This window comes from Taudactylus pleione, unplaced genomic scaffold (genome assembly GCF_031769625.1).
Source record: "Taudactylus pleione unplaced genomic scaffold, aTauple2 ptg000041l, whole genome shotgun sequence".
Taxonomy (NCBI): Eukaryota; Metazoa; Chordata; class Amphibia; order Anura; family Myobatrachidae; genus Taudactylus; species Taudactylus pleione.
The window spans coordinates 46,503,665-46,523,945 of NW_028284443.1; the positions used below are offsets into that span (position 1 = coordinate 46,503,665).

At 45.4% G+C, this 20,281-nt stretch overlaps 1 protein-coding gene across 1 annotated transcript; it reads left to right on the top strand.

Annotated features, from left to right (window-relative positions):
• Positions 1 to 20,249, top strand: LOC148538140 (kinesin-like protein KIF19; the record flags this gene model as incomplete). Its single annotated transcript, XM_088457585.1, has 10 exons — positions 1 to 42; positions 2,833 to 2,943; positions 3,473 to 3,560; positions 4,503 to 4,639; positions 11,713 to 11,838; positions 14,838 to 14,981; positions 18,318 to 18,440; positions 19,430 to 19,517; positions 19,827 to 19,887; positions 20,135 to 20,249. Coding segments are annotated over exons 1-10 (1,035 nt in total), but the record flags the coding sequence as incomplete, so codon positions are not given.
• Between the last annotated feature and the right edge of the window lie 32 nt (positions 20,250 to 20,281).

A 20,281-nucleotide genomic window follows, 5' to 3' on the forward strand; every position in this document is an offset into this window, starting at 1 on the left:
ATGAAGAAGGCGGGAAATAACCTTCCTAAAGACCAAATGACTGTAAGTATCTCTTATAGAGCCATGGACTCACTGTATTACTGATGGGTAATGATAATAGGTCACTGTTATATGATTTAATATAAGTTCAGGGTAGAGATAGATACATTAGTTATAAATAATCCATTTTCTCTGTATTTATACTATTTACTATGGAGTATTCATTTGTGTTTTGCTTAGTAGCTTTCCAGACTTTGTAATTATTATGTAAGGTTCTGATTTCAAATTATGTAAAATAAAAGCAAAAATATTGTGAAATGCTGTTATACAAAGGGAAGTGCATTATATCACTGTTATGCTTTGCTTTATATTAGTGGTTTTTGGGCCTGATTCAGAGCCGTTCGCTATTTGCGGTCGTTCGTTCAAAAGCAAGGGGTGGCTATTCAAATGATCCGTTCGCAAATTGCAGTCTGTTCACACCTCTAAGTCTGAACGAGCGAGCAAAACATACGCTCGTTTATTTGTTAAAAACGCCCCCTGGCCGCTCGCACCATACGTCATGTCCGCTATTTATTAGATTAATCGAGTACATCGACCAGCGTATGAACTGCTCGCTATTCTTGTGGTTGGTTTTTGCTACCACAATCTTGCGAGCAGTTCTGGCTATAAAATAACCCAGTGACGTGGTCAATGACGCTGCTGTATTAATTATGCACACCCATAAAACGCCCGCTTTGACCTTTAAGCACGCCTGCGTTCTGATCTCCACTCCCCGTTTTCAAGCACCTGCCCCTGTTACCACCCACATACGCCTCATTCTGTCACTCAAAATAGCAGGCATTCGCTATTTTGCGAGCACATGAATTTCGGCCGCACTGACTGGTTCGCGCATGCGTATAACGATCCGTACGCATGCGCAGATGTGCGAACATCGCTCGGAACGAGCGTACTGCCGCTAGCGAGTGGCTCTGAATGAGGGCCTTTGTTTTTGCCACTATGGGAAAAATTCCATTAGGTCTGAAAACCCGTTTTCGAGTGTAAAACTCAAATTTGAGTGTTAAAAAAAAAAGAATTGGCCTACTGATTAGCCATCCAGTTATCAATCATTAATTCTGTATAGGTGTTAACGCAAGCATTTTTCGGGACCCCTTGAGCAGGTGAAAATTTGGTGAAAACACCTATTTTTAGGTTAAAATGTCGGGACTTGGTTTAGTACCACTGGGACACCGTCCTTCAGTGTTTGGAATTTATTTATTGCACATAACCAAGTCAGGCCAAAACAATTGTCTTTTCTTTCGGAACAGAATAGGCTGGTTTGGGAGATTACCTTGGTATTAATAATCCTGCATTGTTCTTATGGTCATATGTTTTATTATTTCACAGGTCGCTCTGCGCATCCATCCATTTAATAGGACAAAGGCTAAGAGCAGCGCCCGATGCATTATACACCAGCTCGAGCCACAGGTAAGACAATGCTAATAACATTATTTTAGTTTAAACAACTGAATTAGTTTAACATTTAACACAGTTAATTATAAAATAGATTTTTTTTTACCAATACATTATTCTTAATTTTATTTTGTTTGACTTTGTATATATATCTATGTTTATAAATATGATAAAAAGAAAACGTTTTGCTTTGTGTATCAGAGGTTGAACGCTATCCACAGTCCCCATATACCCATAAGCAATTTAGAGTAATAACTAGTGCCAGGTGTTACCTCTCTGTGCACAAGAAATTGGGAAATCATGGACTGTGTAAATGCTGGGCGTGCTGCAAAACACCACTGCAAGGCTCCTAAGCTGCTCCTTTTGGATGGCCATCGACCATTCATGATTCATAATCATCGAATAATCATTGAATGTTTTTCCCATCGAAGGGGGAGAACCAGATGGTCTTCCTCCATCGATGGAACATAACTGAAAAGTAATTTTTTTTTCAAGGTGACGGGACACTGAGCATAGCTCCGCCCCCCGACACCCACAAAGCCATGCCATGCCCCTCACGGTTCTGATTGGCCCACGGTCCAGTCATGGAATAGGGATGACCATCATTTGGTGAAGCCATAGATGGTCATCCATTGCATAGTTGATTACCATCGATGGCCACTTTATAATTTGCCATTGATGGTAACTATATCGATTGCCATCCCTACTGCTCCTCCCTCTTACTAACCAGTTGAATATGTTTGTCATATAGGGATGTGACCCCACAGACCAGTAGGAAGTGGTGATCTCTTTCATTATGGCTTCCTATTGGTCTGCGTGATCATGCAGCACCTGCTTTTGCTACATCTTATGAAGTTAGTGTGAGGAGAAAATGTATCTATGTTTATACTGCAGAGAGGCTGGATAACATCTTCCATCTCACCCTATCTGTCCAATCCAGGGCTCTCGGTTCAGTAGGGATATTTGTCATGTACATAGTTTATGGACAGTAACTTATGGCATTTCCCTTTAATAAAGAGGGTATGCTGAGACTTGTAATTACACAATAGGGGGCAACCCACTTGAGGCACAATCCAATAAGTTATTATAATATGTCTCATAGTTGGACAGACCCCCAGGCTTATGAGTTAGACCATTCTGTATCTTAAGGGCCTAAGAACCAGTGATTAGAAGAGTTATATATATATATATATATATATATATATATATAATATCTCTATATATCAGCTAGAAAACTGAAAACTGTGCTGATAAATGACTCTATACTCCCAGATCACGTTCCCATATGTGACTTTGCTTCTATCCATTACTATAAACTGGACTTAAGATCTTCTGCTCCAGCTGCAGAGTTGCTTGTAGAACCTGGTGACATATAATGAACATGTGTTTTCTCTTTCCTTACAGACAGTACTACTGCAGGACCCTGGCGAGGATCCTGATGACGTCCTGCGTTGCTGCACGACCAGGGAAAGGACGTTCACCTTTAATGAGGTGTTTGATCAAGCAGCTACCCAGGTGATTGTAATCCTGAACTAGTCACAAAGAATAATAAAAGTTAATAATATATATAATACAGTACTCAGGGACATCTTATGAGACGAGGGTTCCTGTGTGCAGTCTCTGAACGGGGCCCCCTCCAAGCCATGATACGCAAGGTATAGTCTCTGGTACTGTGCCAGAGCCTATTTTGCAGACATACTGTATATCTCTGGGAAAATGGTGCCACAATGTAGATTTTTGTTTTGAGGCAGCTGCATGGTAAGTACATATAATGGGTATATGGAGTGCGGTGTGGGCCCCCCTGGATTCAGGTGCCCATGTGCACCACACACCCTACACCCATTATACATATGGCAGCACTGCTCATACTGCATCTTGTAAGGTAATAAAATAGTGCATGGGAACAATTTTATCATCATATGTGACTGTAGCATCAGCCATTAATGCTTGTACAGCTGTCATTTCTCCTTATTCAGTATAGGGCATAATTTGACATTATTTTCATGATTGCTTATGTATCATCAATAAATATGTCTCATTTTAGGAGCATGTCTATCAGTCCACAATGAAAAACCTAGTGGATGATATCATCTCTGGGTACAGTGCTGCTATATTTGCGTATAGCCCTACAGGTAATATTAATGTTATTAATACATAAGTCTAATTGTTTATATTGTGTGTATAAAAGTAGTGAGCTGGTGAAATGAGTGGTGGTAAAACATGTGACCATCTGTACTGTTAGTAATTGTGAGCTAGTAGTTTCCTTACGGGCTGTGCAATTATCCAGGTGGTTCCAGAAAGTGAGGCATTAGGTACATGACACAGTCTGGGTCTGAGCCCTCCTCAGTCTAGTGATGACAGATACAGGATAATAGATGAACATTTGAACTGAAAACATCCAATAAGGGCACAAGTCATAGTTCTTAAGGATAACTCTTCAATTTGGGGCATGGTTATAGCATGAGAATGGTGACAAGTGTGCTTGTGCTGGTAAAATTGTATTGGATCACATAACTATGTCACAATGTTGATTTGTGTTGAATAAAAAGCTCCCAAATGTGCATATATTAGATTTTTATATAGCATCTTAATTGATGTTTACATTTTAATGGTTACATTGTCAGCTTGTGATAGGCTGTGGTTACCGTTGCTTCTAACTCTCACTGACCAGGGAATAGGTGCACCCATCACCAAATGTGGAGGCAGCATTTTATGTGCAGAACAAATATACAATAGTACACAGTCTACCCATTCACTAACAAGCAGTGACATCCCTGAGAGAGTGACCTGATGAACAGCATCCTGATGAATATTGGTTTAGTCTAGGGATGAGCGGGTTCGGATTTACTCGGTTCTCATTTTATTGGCTATCGGCTAAAACGTGTTTTGGATAGCCAATAAAATAAATCCGAACTTGTTATAAGAACCGAGTAAATCCGAACCCGCTCATCCCTAGTTTAGTCACATGTCTGTCACTGTTCATTACTGACATGACACATTGTATAATTACATATCTGCCATTTTTTCTTGTAACGTCAGTGAGTGTATGCCTAATACCTTTATATTTGTCACAGGCACCGGGAAGACCTTTACTATGATGGGCAATGGTCATGAGCCCGGAGTGATATTTCGCACTCTGAAAGATCTATATAAGACCATCGAGGTGCAGAGAGGGCAGAATAAATTCTCTGTTTCATTGTCCTATGCTGAGGTAAATATGTGATGAATATGTTATTATTATTATTATCCTTTATTTATATGGATGCAGCATTTTATGGACAGATAGTATAGAGACAATTAGAGATACGAGTGAGAAGAGAGGGGGAGAGGTCAGGGGAGGAGAGGTAGATCTGAGTATCATCAGCATAGAGATTACATTGGAGGCCAAAAGAGCTGATGAGCTCACCTAAAGAGGATTTATAGAGGGAGAATAGGAGGGGTCTAAGAACAGAACCTTGGGGGACACCTACTGTTAGTGGAATTGAGAGGGGGGGAATGGAGTCATGAGAGTAGACAGAGAAGGAGAAGTCAGAAAGGTAGGAGGACAGCCAGGAGAGGGCAGTGTCCAAGGGAGTGAAGGATTTGCAGGAGGAGAGGGTGGTCCTCAGTGTCAAAAGCAGCAGAGAAGTCGAGGAGCATGAGCAGAGAGTAATGGCCCTTGGACTTGGCAGCAAGGAGGTCATTACTGATTTTTGTCAGGGCAGTTTCAGTGGAGTGAAAAGTATGGAAACCAGACTAAAATGGGTCACGCAGGGAGTGGGAGGAAATAAAGTTGGTAATGTGGTTGTAAACAATACACTCAAGGAATCTGTGGGCAAAAGGGAGGAGATAGATGAGTCGGCGATTGGAGAGAGTGCTAGGATCAAAGGTAGGTTGTTTAATAATGGGGGTAATAAGGGCATGCTTGAGTGTAGAGTGCCCAGTGCCAGATGAGAGGGAGAGATTGAGTGGGCAAGATGGGAACAGGCAGAAGGAGAGAGTATTTAAAATAATTGTATTTTCTACCTCAGGGTCCTTAGGGATCCACAGGGATACCTTGGGGTATAGGGCTTGGCTCCAGCCATGGGCACCACAGAGTTAAAAGTTTTCTCCCAGGATGCACCGGGCCCCCTCCTATACCCCGCCCCCAGGCCAAGGCACCCCAGTTTTCCAGCGGACGTCCATGCTACCGCTCCGACACCCCCGACTGCGCCGACCACCGGAAGCGATCCGGGGAGCTCGGCGGGCTCTTGGGGGTTCCAGCTAGCGGAACCCCCGGGGGCCTTGGACTGTGGCAGGATGTACGGGGGGCCACTTAAGGTAAGCAGCGTGCGTCTGCGGTAGGCGCCCGCTGAATCACAGTCCGGTGTCCCCAGCGCTGGGGGGCTCCCTGGAGACGGCAGTATAGTGGAGCCAGGCGGATGCCTGCGCTCTCCACTAGACCACCAGGGATACGGGGCTGGAGCATTGCGGAACACGCTCCAGCATCCTGGGGGGTTAATGGCCTGCCAGGGGAGGACGCCTTCCCTGTAGTGCACAGGAGGCTCCTCCCCATCACTGCTGTCGGCACCTTACATTAAGGCTTTGGCGGGCTGAGGAAGTGATCCTCCCCAGGCCCGCCTCCCTTCATCCGGCAGCCATTTTATGTGACAATACGCTGTGGTGACAGGGTGCGGAGCCTGGGGTGCCCCTTACATACCTCTCCTCCAGATAAAGGTCAGCGTATGTAGCGCTATCACTGCCAGGCTGTAAGTCTGTGTTTGTGATAGTGCATTTAGTGCAGGGTTTTCTGCATTGTATGTGACTTTATGCTTGCACTGTGTCTCTGATCTTTCTCCTATCAGCCATTTTAGCTATCCCTATTTCTTTCTCCTGACCAGCCCTCTCAGTGCCAGTACTGTCAGGGTAGGAATTTACCTCACAGTTTTAGATATTTCTGTGAGAGGAGTGTCACATACCACTATGTCCAGTGAGGACTCTGTTAGAGGAGCACCTCTCCTATTTTCCTGCTCCAGATGTAAAGCAGATTTGGGGGAGGGGGCGGTACTCCAGGATGGGTTATGTGCTGCATGTCTGGCCATCCCTGGTACCTCTGCTGTACCCAGCACCTCTCAAGAACCACCTTGGGCTTGTTTTGCACAAGCCCTGACTGTTCTTGTAAATAGGCTTGCAGCCCCTCCTACGTTTCCACAATTGGGGTTCGCACAGCAGGCGGTGGTCCCGCCTCCTATTCTGGGAGTTCTGGGACCGATAGTAATGCAGTGCCCCCCGCAACAGGTCCTGAATCAGGCTGACCCAGGTTCGTCTGATTCTGGGGTGCGGGGCTCTCAGCAGGATCAATCTAGACCTGCTAAAAGACCGTTATTGTCATATCCATCCGCTCAGGATGACGAAGATGATGGCTCGTCTGATGAGGGCGAAATTGTAGATTTTTCGGACACTGACACTCCTCAAGCAGAGGCTAAGTCTAGTATTTACATTCCAGGCCTCATATGGGCAGTCCGTGCAGCCATGGTTATTACTGATGCAGCGCCTACTCATGCTTATTTTAAAGAGGTTAAAGGAGCTGCAGCAGTATTCCCTCTATCTGGTCAGCTAGTTGATCACATGGAGGAGGCCTGGAAATCTCCAGGAAAAAGATTTCAACCGCACAAGCGTCTGGCACGTACATATCCATTTGCGGAAGATTACTTCACTAAATGGGAGTCTCCTCAGGTGGATTCTCACGTGACGCGCTTGGTAAAGAGCGCAACTTTGCCTATGCCGTCTATGTCTTCTCTGACGGATACTACAGACCGTAAAGTGGAGGTGTGCCTAAAGTCTATCTATTCCCTTGCTGGAGGAGCATCTAGACCAGCTATGGCTGTCTGCTGGGTGGCCCAGGCTATGGAAAGGTGGGCGGACAATTTGGAAGCATCATTTGCTTCTGAGGGTACCAGTGAACAGGTTATGTTAGTGGGTAACCTTCGGGATTCCGCTACGTACATTAACGAAGTAGCTTTGGATTTGAGCCTGCTTACTTCTAGGATTTCTGCGGCGGCTGTGGCCGCTCAACGCTCCTTGTGGTTACGTTCGTGGAGGGCGGACGCTGAATCCAAGAAAGGCTTGGAATGCTTACCCTACAATGGACAGGTCCTGTTTGGACCAGCCTTGGACAAAAGCCTTGGACAAAATAGTAGACACGTTGGCGGCTGCCAAATCTGCGTGTCTACCCTCAGCCCCGACTCCATCTGGGTCTAAAAATCCGTCCTTTCGGCCCTATCGCCCTCCGGGAAAACCTAGGGTTCAGTCCTTTCTGAGACCTTCAGGTCCCAAAAAGACTGCTAAGACCAAGAAGCAAGTTTGGAGTACCAGACGTCCAGCTGCCAAGCCGGACGACAAACCCTCAGCCTGACGGGTTGGGCCTCCCCTTGGGGGATCCCAGGGTGGGAGGCCGACTTCTGCAATACGCCCAGTGTTGGTTCAAAACCACCACAGACACTTGGGTACGGGAGGTGGTATCTCAGGGATATGCCCTCTCCTTCCGCAGAAGGCCTCCTCATCAGTTCTTTGTAATAGCATGTCCTTTAGATCCAACGAAGGCTCTAGCGATCCAAGAGTCGGTGCGTTCTATGCTTCAAATGGGAGTAATAGAACCTGTTCCGTTATCCCTGAGAGGGACCGGATATTACTCCAACCTTTTTCTGGTTCAAAAACCAAATGGATCATACCGACCTATATTCAACCTCAAGTCCCTGAACAAGTTTTTAAGGGTCCCTCGGTTCTGAATGGAGACTCTGCGTTCTATTGTTTTAGCTATGCAGCCTGGGGATTTTATGGTGTCCCTGGATATTCAGGATATGCTTACCTGCATATCCCCATTGCCAGGGTTCATCAGCGTTACCTCAGATTTACAGTGTCGGACCTCCATTACCAGTTTCAGGCTCTACCGTTTGGCCTTTCCACGGCTCCTCGGGTGTTCACAAAAGTAATGGCGGTCATGGCGGCACACCTGCGGTTGCAGGGAGTTTGCCTGTTACCTTACTTGGATGACCTTCTGTTGTTGGCAGGGTCGCCACAAGTCCTTTGCAGCCTCTCTAATTCCTTCTCAGAGAATGGTCCATCTTGGGGCATTGTTGGACTCTCAGCAACAGAGGATCTTCTTGACGGAGGAAAAGATAGCCCTGTTGCAGTCCAAGATACGCAATGTTGTAAGCAGTCGCCGAGTGTCTCTTCTCTTGGTGATTAAGTTACTGGGATCCATGGTGTCAACGTTCGACATGGTGGAGTATGCTCAGTTCCATTCCAGGCAAATGTTGATCCTGTCTAGATGGGACAGAAATCCCCGTCGAATAAAGACGCTGTTGATCTGGCTCACTCCTGAAGTGCGCCTGTCTTTGACTTTGTGGTTACAAAAGTCTCATCTCAGCATTTCCGTTTTGGATTTCGGATTGGGTCCTTATAACAACGAATGCCTGTCTTCAGGGCTGGGGCGCTGTGACAGGCCCACACGTCTTCCAGGGCCGGTGGACGTCGGAGGAATCGGACCTGCCAATCAATATATTGGAAATTCGAGCAGTGTTCAGGGCGCTGCAGCATGCAAGACCATTCCTGCTGGGGAAACCCGAGCAGGTTCAGTCAGACAACGCCACCAACGGTGGCTTACCTAAATCGTCAGGGAGGAACTCAAAGCCAAGCGGCTCTAAGGGAGGTGTCCCGCATTCTGACTTGGGCAGGAGGCAATCTTCCGGCCATTTCGGCCATCTTCATTCCAGGTGTGCTCAACTGGGAGGCAGACTTCCTCAGCCGCCACGATGTACACTCGGGGGAATGGTCTCTTCACCAGGAGGTGTTCCAACTCCTGGTGGACAAGTGGGTCTTCCCGAAATAGACCTCATGGCCTCCAGACACAACCACAAGCTGTGGGCATACGGATCCCGAACAAGAGACGCAGGAGCTCTCCTGGTGGACGCTCTGTCGGCACGATGGAACTTCCAACTCGCGTACCTGTTCCCTCCATTCTCCCTGCTGCCTCGAGTAATTCGTTCAGGCAGGAAGGAGGCAAAATCCTCCTGGTGGCCCCTGCGTGGCCCAGAAGGAGTTGGTACTCGGATCTCCAGTGTCTATCCATCGACACTCCTTGGCTGTTGCCTCAGAGGCCGGACCTATTATCTCAGGGTCCTTGTCTCTACCCGGACCTGAGTCAGCTATCTTTGACGGCGTGGCTCTTGAGACTTCCCTCTTGAGGTCCAAGGGTTTCTCTAGAGCAGTGGTCAATACTATGCTACATGCTCGTAAGCCGACTCCAGCTAGAATTTACCATAGGGTGTGGCATACCTATTTTGAGTGGTGTCGCCCTAAAGCATACGATCCTCACGAGTTTAGAATATCGAGAGTGTTGGCTTTCCTTCAGGCGGGCTTGGATTTAGGTCTACGCCTTGCTTCACTGAGGGTACATGTTTCTGCCCTGTCGGTTTTGTTTCAACTAAGGATTGCTACGCGGCCTGTTATCCATACCTTTATGCAGGGTGTCCTTCGCATCCAGCCTCCCTATGTCCATCCGGTAGCTCCATGGGATCTGGCTGTGGTCCTGAAGGCGCTACTGGATCCTCCATTTGAACCTTTGGGTTCTGTGGATATAGAATGGCTTACGGCAAAAACAGTGTACCTTTTTGGCTATTGCTTCAGCCAGAAGGGTGTCGGATTTGGGGGCTCTTTTGTGTCGTCCCCCATTTCTAATTTTTCATTCGGATAGGGCGGTACTTCGTACCCGTCACGAATTCCTTTCTAAAGTAGTGTCTAGTTTCCACATTAACGAGGAAATTGTGGTCCCAGCCTTTAATTCATCTGATCTCTCAGCTGGTGAGGCTTCTTTGGATGTGGTACGGGCTCTGCGGATTTACGTGGACCGTACCAGTTCTTTGAGAAAATCGGACTCTTTGTTTGTCCTATATGGATTTCATAGGAGGGGTGGCCTGCCAATAAACAGACTTTGGCACGCTGGATCTGCATGGCGATCTCTGAGGCATACATTCACGAGGGACTTCCAGTGCCACCCTCGGTGAAAGCTCATTCTACAAGATCTGTGGGACCTTCGTGGGCAGCTCGATGTGGCGCCTCAGCTCTTCAGCTATGTAAGGCGGCCACGTAGTCCTCTGTCCATACTTTCATAAAGCATTACGCCTTTGACACATTTGCTTCTCAGGATGCTTCCTTCGGGCGGCGGATTCTCCTCTCGGCACAGGAGCGTCCCCTCCCTTGAAGGATACTGCTTTGGGACATCCCCAAGGTATCCCTGTGGATCCCTAAGGACCCTGAGGTAGAAAACAGGAGATATGGTAAGAACTTACCTTTGTTATCACCGTTTCTACAAAGTCCTTAGGGTCCACAGGACCCCCACCCTGATGCCCTGTGCTTCCGTAGGGTGTTCTGGTCACCAGTTTGTCTCCCTTTTCTATGAGAATGTGAATCTTGTGTGTTCCAGACTTTCTTCTTCCTTTTTCCTCTCTCCCGGCCTGTGGCTTGATACTAAAACTGGGGTGCCTTGGCCTGGGGGCGGAGTATAGGAGGGGGCCCGGTGCATCCTGGGAGAAAACTTTTAACTCTGTGGTGCCCATGGCCGGAGCCAAGCCCTATACCCCAAGGTACCCCTGTGGACCCTAAGGACTTCGTAGAAACGGAGATAACAAAGGTAAGTTCTTACCATATCTCCTGTTTTATCTGCAATCACTGTATCTATGTACACTATATGGAACATGCCATTTAAGCATTTTTTAATTATGTAAAAATAGGGTAATGCAACTCTATAATATACTAATAACACTATCAATCCTCATCTCTACACCATCTCTGTGTTATTGTGCGCTATACACCCCTATTACACCTGCAGCAAATGCTGTATTCAGCTGGATGCATCTTGAGATGATTCTGGTCCAACAAATGCATGAAATAAGTTTTTTATGTGTCCTCCTTATGTACATTCTACGCACATATGCAGCCAACTGTAAATGATCCCCCTACATATAATTACATGTAATGACATGTAATTGGTCATAACTAGCAATCACCAGGCCCCGTAACAAAGTTTGAGGGGGCAACTGAGACCCCCTAATCTGCTTTATTGAGAATGTATGGAGACTGAATCAGAACTGAAAGCTAAGATAAGCCCCTGCCATGTATTTACTGGCCCTGAAAAAACTTTTCTTTATGATATGCAGCATCTGGAGAACCACAAGTGACACAAGCCCTTTCCAGAGAGTAAATGTGGATTACACACTTGTTGTGCTTGTATTGCAGAGAGTGATTATTCCTTCATTACATTTGCAGGTCTACAATGAAACCGTTCGGGATCTGCTAAGACCGGCCTCTGGATGTTTGAACCTTAGAGAGGATCCCTACGGCAACACCAGGATAGAAGGGATCGCTGAGTTCTTCCCCAGCAGTCTTGAAGAGGTGACTATTATTAGTCAGTGCTACCCTTATGCAGCATCCATGCTCCACCACTAATCATCCCTGTCTATATTATTAGTATTATAATTATCATCTTTAATTTATAAGGCACCACAAGGGTTCTACAGCACTGAACAAGGGGGATACAAATGACAATAGGTTATATAAGCACAGACTAATACAAACAGGTTTGTTGTCTGCAAAGAACCTATTAATGTGTGAATGAATAAGCAGAGCCCATGACTATGTGGTCGCTGGTGTAGTGACCCTCCTGTAACTATAACACATGGGCAAGTGTAACTTTATGCTTTGTTTTGTGTAACCACAAGAATGCTGGTGCATCTATATTACTTTCTTTTTCAGGCCATCGCATTACTGATAGGGATGTGCAGGCTCGGATAGGTTCGAGTTTGCATGTTGAGTTCGGATTTTTCCCTCCAAAAAAACGAAACTCAGAAAGAGGCAAAACGTCATCTTACATGGACGAACATCATCATTCCTGGACAAGTCCAGGAATGATGATGTTCGTCCATGTAAGATGACGTTTTGCCTCTTTCTGAGTTCCGTTTTTTTGGATTGAAAAATCCGAACTCAACATGCAAACTCGAACCTATCCGAGCCAGCACATCCCTAATTACTGATTAAAGGGAATAAGCGCCGCTCTAAGGCAGTCACAGCTGCCAATAAGAACTCATCCCGCTCCCATGCTGTTGTACAAGTCACTGTAAAGCAGACGAGCAATGATGGAGTGTGCACGGGCCGGCTGTACATGGTAGACCTGGCGGGATCAGAGTGCGCATGCCAGGTATCACTTGTATTTTACATATCATTATCATTTCTTTGTATTTCCTCTGCAATGCCAAAGAGGTAAATATCGTTAGTTTGCTATCCTTCTGCAGTGTTCATGCTTCACCACTAGTTGTCGCTGGGCCTGATTCAGCAAGAATCACAACAATGATTACACATGCAATCGGCCGATTGTTGCGTTCTGCACATGAGTATGGGCGCAAACACTCCACTGCGATCGGGACTACGTTCGCAGTAACTAAGTATGCCATGAGGTTAGCAATTTCTGAGTAAGGTCAGAGCTTGTGCAAGTGTGCGTGAGGCTGCGATGGTACTGGATGCAGGGTTTGCAGTCTTGCTAAGTATTACAGATATGTGTAAGGTAAAGTGGGCGTCCTTATGTTGTGCTGCGACGGCATAGCGATCGCAGAAGATTAGCATATCTTCGCAGTCAGACTGCACGCGTAATCGCTATTACATTCGCAGTTGTGATCCTCGCTGAATCGGGCCAACTGTCTACTCTACAGAGAGAATAATTGTCAATCACATCAGTCCTATTGTAGCTTAGGGGTACATTTACTAAAGTGAGAGTTTTTAGAAGTGGAGATGTTGCCCATATCAACCAATCAGATTCTAGCTATTTTCTAGAAGGTGCTAGTTAAATGTTAAGTATAATCTGATTGGTTGCTATGGGCAACATCTCCACTTCTAAAAACTCACTTTAGTAAATTTACCCCTTACAGTCTAAACACACATATACACACACTAGCACACTCACATACACACACACACACACACACTATTACACTCTCACATACAGGGGTCAGGTTTTTTGGGCCAGCAGCCAATTCACCTGCCACTATGATTTTGCAGGAAACCAGAGCACCTAGAAAGAACTCACGCAATCACAAAGAGGAATAAACAATGCATTTTCAAGAATATACAGATGTGTCCACATACATCTATCCTCCGTGCACTACAAGTCGCGCTACACATAACACAGGAGCTCCGTGTGACTTGGTAGTGCTAAGTGTCTTTTCATGCAATTTGTTACCTTCAGTGATGCGGATAGGAGGCACAAGCAGCTTCCGCCGATTAAAATGACATGCAGCATGCCTATATTCTGTGTGACTGCGGGTGTATCTGCATGCAAAATGCTACGTTAGTGTCAGCGGCTATGACACTGTAACATAGCGTTTCACATGCAGCTACACCCGCAGTCACACACAGAATATAGGCATGCTGCATAGCATTTTAATCTAGCAGAAGCTGCTTGTGCCTCCTATTCACATAACTGTGCGAATAATTTAATGCATCTGAAGGTAAAAAGTTGCACAAAAAGCTGCTTGGCACTACCAAGTCATGCCATGGCATGGCACGACTATAAGGGCTGTTTAACGCGCAAGGAGGCTAGAGGTATGAGGACACATCTGTAGCAGGTTACTAACACTGCACTATGCTAAATGCTTTGGTTTTGCACCAGAGAGCACAGTGCACCAAGAGCTCGTCTGGGTGGATGCAGCACCGGTGGCCCATAGCTAATTACGGCCCTGCTCGCACTAATTGAGGTGTATGGCGAGACCAAAGCTGCTCTTGCACTGTGTAACGTAAATGACATCCATTATGTGTATAATTATCAGAGAGCTAAGTAGTCTTAGGGTAGTCATTGTTCTGTTTTCTGAGGTGGCATGTAACGTAAGCTCTTTTCTTTGATTAAAGCTCTTAAGAACATTGTAGTTTGCTTTTGCATCTTTTAGTAGTAAAAATAGCTCTTTTTAGAGGGCTATAACAGAGCCTTTCATGTTTATACTCTTTTTTTTTTTTTCTTGTGTTTGTAATATTCCCTAAGCGTGGCCTTTCTCCCCTTATTTCTGTGACTCCTCCCCACACCCACTGAGATCTTACTCCTAACAAATTATATAAAATTTGGATTAAAGTTATTTTTTTAATTAATAACATAACCCAGTATCAATTTAATGATCCTAATAATTGAATTACACTTTGTTTTCTTTAGTAGCTTAGGTTAAATTACATGCAGTAAGAAAACCATTTCTACCAATATCACTAACTAAAACTAAGGTGAATGGGAGTCACTGTCTTAGGACACAAATGGAGAAAATTGTGTAATTAGTTTAATCATAGTTTGTGTTTATACCACAACCACACACTGACTGAAGTCAGATGTATCTTCATTATCTTTTCTGTTTCTATATCAGACTAAGAACACTGGCCAAACCTTTAAAGAAAGTGGCTATATAAACCGCTCCCTTCTGGCCCTAAGGAACTGCATTATGGCGCTACGCAAGAGACCGGGCAGCCATATCAATTATCGGGACAGCAAATTGACCTGGCTGCTAAAGGTATGTTATTACTATGAGATTTCCTATACACATATGACAATTCAACTGTACCTGATGTCAGGGACAGTAATAAGAGAGAAGGGCCCCATGTGCAGTTTCCATGCAGGCCTCCCAGTGGCGTAACTATAAATTTTGCTCCCCCATGCCAAAAAGGTTTCAGGCGCCCCCGCCCAAAATACAAACACACCCAAAGACAACATTTAAGCTGTTGGCTTCATGATACAGTAATGTGCCTAAAGGGCCCCATACATCAGCAATTGATTGCAGCAATTCTGCAATCTGCAATTGATTGCAGATTTGCCACAATCGATTGAAAAAGGGAAAGATTTTTATACACAATCGATTGCAAATTTGCAGAATTGCTGCAATCAATTGCTGATGTATGGGGCCTTTTACACCAGAGGTTCCCAAACACAGTCCTCAAGGCTCCCCTACAGTTCAGGTTTTAAGGTGCATACACACGTAACGATTTTTTTAACTATTTGTCGTTATCGTTCAAAAAAATCGTTCAGTTTCTGAGTTATAACGATGAATGATAATCGTTCAACTGCGCTTCCGTTTGTTGTTTGTAGTTCATCGTCCATTTCAGATTGTCCTACATAACTATTTTCATTAAGGGAAGGAATATTTTTCGTTCATCGTTGTACAATTCGTTCATTACACTTCAAAAAATCGTTCACTTTTTCAAGGGAAAATCTGACAGAAAATCGTTGGTTACAAAATCGTTACGTGTGTATGCACCTTTAGTGATAACTATGGTTAAGCACAGGTGGTTAAATCAAATTGACTGAGGTACTAATTAAGTCACCTGTGCTCAACAATAGATATCACTAAAACATGAACTGTTGGGGAGCCTTGATGACCGTGATTGGGAACCTCTGCCTTTCACATTATGACACGCTAAGTAATGCCACTATATAACAAATTATGCCACACCGGAATGCCCCTATAACACATTATGCCCTTTACACATGCCACACAATAATGCCACGTATAACACATAATGACACAGTAATGCCCATATAACAAATGATGCCACACCGTAAATGCCCCTATTTCACATTATGCCACACAGTAATGCCCCTTACACATTATGCCCCTTATAACACATAATGCCACACTAAGTAATACCCCTAATAGCAAATTGTGTACACAGTAATGCCTATTGCACAGTAATGCCCATAACATTCCACCCTTACAGATCTACTTCACCAACCCTTCTCTCCGCTCCTGCCAGTCTGTCACCTCAGCTCAAGACAGGTTGCACAGTTTTTATGTCTGTGTAGAACTAGATTATTGGGAACATAGTTTATTACCTGTAAACTGCGTATATCAAGTTACTGCCCCTTTTACAGTGCCCCCTGTAGTTGTGCCCCTTTTACAGTGCCCCCTGTAGTTGTGCCCCTTTTACAGTGCCCCCTGTAGTTGTGCCCCTTTTACAGTGCCCCCTGTAGTTGTGCCCCTTTTACAGAACCCCTGTAGTTGTGCCCCTTTTACAGTGCCCCCTGTAGTTGCGCCCCTTTTACAGTGCCCCCTGTAGTTGTGCCCCTTTTACAGTGCCCCCTGTAGTTGTGCCCCTTTTACAGTGCCCCCTGTAGTTGTGCCCCTTTTACAGTGCCCCCTGTAGTTGTGCCCCTTTTACAGTGCCCCCTGTAGTTGTGCCCCTTTTACAGTGCCCCCTGTAGTTGTGCCCCTTTTACAGTGCCCCCTGTAGTTGTGCCCCCTGTACTAGTGCCCCTTTTGCAGTGCCACCTGTACTAGTGCCCCTTTTGCAGTGCCACCTGTACTAGTGCCCCTTTTGCAGTGCCACCTGTACTAGTGCCCCTTTTGCAGTGCCACCTGTACTAGTGCCCCTTTTGCAGTGCCACCTGTACTAGTGCCCCTGTAGTTGTGCCCCTTATGCAATGCCTCTTAAAGTAGTGCTCATATGCAGTGCCCCCTTAGTTGTGCCCCCTTTAAAGTAGTGCTTACTCCCCTCCCCACCCCAGTACTTACCTGACTCCACGCGTCGTCCGGGCTGTCACTTCTGCTGCCGTGCTGATTGGATCTAAATTGATCCAGCAGACACGGCCGCGCAGGTTCCCCAGGTCGTGGATGACGTCATTACGTCACCCGCGCACTGCATTACTGGGAACACTGGCCTCTGAAGTGATCGGAGGCTTCCTTAGCCTCCGAACACTTCAGAGGCCAGCGCTCACAGTTGCAGTGGCGATGCTATGGCCCTGGGGTGCCCTAAAGCCACCGGGCGCCTCCAAGCCACCGCGGGGGCTGCGGGTCAGTAGTTACGCCACTGAGGCCTCCCCCTTCTCTTACAGGCACATGCACTAATTATACTCTGGGCATGTACTAATTATTTCTCTACTGGGGATGTGCAGGAAGAATGGCACCCATGTCATTTTCCCAGTTACTACATTGATGATTACAGCAGCATTGGCAGAGTGTTAAGTATAAGTTATGGGTGCAGGGTGCGGTGTGAGACCACTGGACATGTAACCCATATACCCTGGACCCATTATAGATACACCGAGGGGCTTATTTATAATGGGTGCAGGGTGTGTGGTTTAGGGGGCCCCGCACCACACACCCTGCACTCATTTTTTTTTTTTTTTTTTTTTTTTATACTTACCACTCCTAAGTCCCATGGAGTAGCGCTATTTTCCAGGTTTTTTGCGCATGTGCAGTAGGAAGTCACCAGGAAAATGGCTGACGCAGCAGTTTCCTGGTGATTTACGCATGCGCAGTAGACTCCGGGCACACTCCAGTGCCCAGAGCCTACCGCTGATGTCAGTTTGCTGACAGCCGCCGGGGAGAGAGGAAGGGGGCCCATGTTCACTCCCCCTCCTCTCTCCCCGGCTGCCATCAGCGAACTAACATCTCTTAATAAGCCCCTGGATACACCCATGGCTGATGTATAAGTAGCATTAGTCACTTCTCTTAGATAGCTTTTCTGATATAAGCATTTAGGATTATGAATGTGAGTTATCAAACAGGGCCATTAACAGACTTTATTATGCCCTGGTACTAAAGGGGTGTGTGGTCTAGTGTATGGGGGTGTGGCCAACCCCCATTGTAAATGCTGAGGTCCTGTGTACAGGGGATGTGGCCACAGCATCTATGCCTGAACCCCAGTCATCAGGAATATTGTTCCTAACACAATGTTCAGTTGTTTTATCTCAGATAATAGCTGCAATGAACCATGATATTAGTAATTAGTGCAATCATTTGTTTCTCACAAACATAGTATAAAACAATAGTAGTAGATCTATAAATTGCTCATTACACTGTGTAAGGGGTCCTCAGTGATCTCTCCTATAACCAGAGATTTATCTATCACAGGGAGCACTGAGTGGCAGGAGCAGAATGGTGATGATCACACACATCAGCCCTGCGGATGCTGCCTATGAAGACTCTCGAAGCACACTCACCTACGGGAGCAAGGCCAAGCACATCAAAACACTGGTGAGCAGCCCCCAAGGGGTAACTGCATATGTATCTATATTACTGGGTATAACTGTGGTGCAACAAGGGATTTATTATTAAATAAAACAACATTATGAACATTCAAAATCAGTTTTATTACAAGATTGGTTGGAATGTGTGCTTTTACTTTCTTTTGAAAATTCAGCTGCCAATTAAAATGTTAAAAATATCTACTACAGGCTCAATCAGTGATAAAAGCTACACCTGTGGTATTACATGTCTGTGGGGCCTATTCATCATACCTTAAAATTTGATGGAGCTAATTAGGTTTAGAACTCGCATGGAGCTCTACCTAATTACTGGAGGAATTCACCATTCCTCCTCTCCATAACTATCTATTTTGAAAAGCTGTCATTTTTGCGATGACAGCTTTTCGGGAAATAGTTTTCCCTATCTACACTAACTTCCCGCAGCTGGAATCCATGCTGTGCATGCGCTATTACATCTGTAAAACCAGCGCATGCGCAGCACTACCTACAGCTGCGGTAGTTTTGTGTTGATGAATAGGCCCCTGTGTGAGGACATGTAGGTTACCCATCCATAATCTCCTGTCTCCCAGTTTTCTCTAAATGTGCCGGTGCCCAGTAACTAAAAGATATATCTGCAGACCGAGTGATCTACAAATATATATTTAGATGATGGTCGTTCATACACACTAAACGGCCATTGTCTATCTGGAAGCCGCTGGTCCCGCTGGCAGGGAGGCGGATCGGGGCCGCCCCCCACCCCACGGCTGCCGTTGTGTGTATACGAGCAGTTTGTACACTCTTGCCGATGGACAGATATGTCTGCAGGCATATCTGTCCATCGGCTGTGCAGCACAGCCAATGCAATATGTCTGTGAATGACACAATTCACAGACATATCATGTGTACATACTGGCTAATGGCCAGCAGATATATTGGCCGATCAATTGATCGGCCAGTGTGTACCCAGCATAACTCTGCTGTTTACCCTTCCTCCTGCAGGTGGAGAGGAACCATGTTTGTGCCCCCCACAAAATCTCTGAGGCTGCAAGACAAAGCAAAGTGCAGCTGGAAGACCCTCAACCTCCAGGTATTCTTTTTTTCTTGTAATGAAAAGATTGAGGGGTCTGTTTATCATAGTTGTGCACTAACAATCTGCATCACCACTTATTGCAGCAATACAAATAGTAGTTACCCCACAAGTTACCATGCTGGGTGGTTGGGAGGTATGTACATATGCTGGTCTTAACAGTTACATATTATGCAAAGAAAGCAACTGACCCAGGAACAATAGGAACAAATAGGGGTTTACACTTCCAAACTATAATCCATTGAGTAACTGAAGCAAAACATATATCAGACAGTAGTAACTGTACTGTTTCTGTATTCTTTTCCATAGAGCCAGCCCATAAGGACAAAGCGCCCAGTTCCAGTAACACTGGTCCTATGAGACACTCAGAGTATGTACTTTGTGCAGATATCACATGACCAATAAGTAACAATGTGATTTATGTAGAGATGTAAAATTATGAAAATTAGTGTAATTTATAGATAAGAATAGATTGTTATGAAGTTTTTTTAAGCTATTATATAAATGTTAATCATAATATGTAGCTATGGGTACATTATTATATTATACTAACCTTAGCTATTGTTACATTCTCATGGAGTCCTTTAGGTGCAAATGTGTCTGTTGTCTATTTTTAGGGCTTTGCTGCCTAAATTATCATCCGTGGTCCCTATGCCAAGAAAACACCTGGCAGTACCTGAGGCCGTGGTCCCTATGCCAAGAAAACACCTGGCAGTACCTGAGGCCGTGGTCCCTATGCCAAGAAAACACCTGGCAGTACCTGA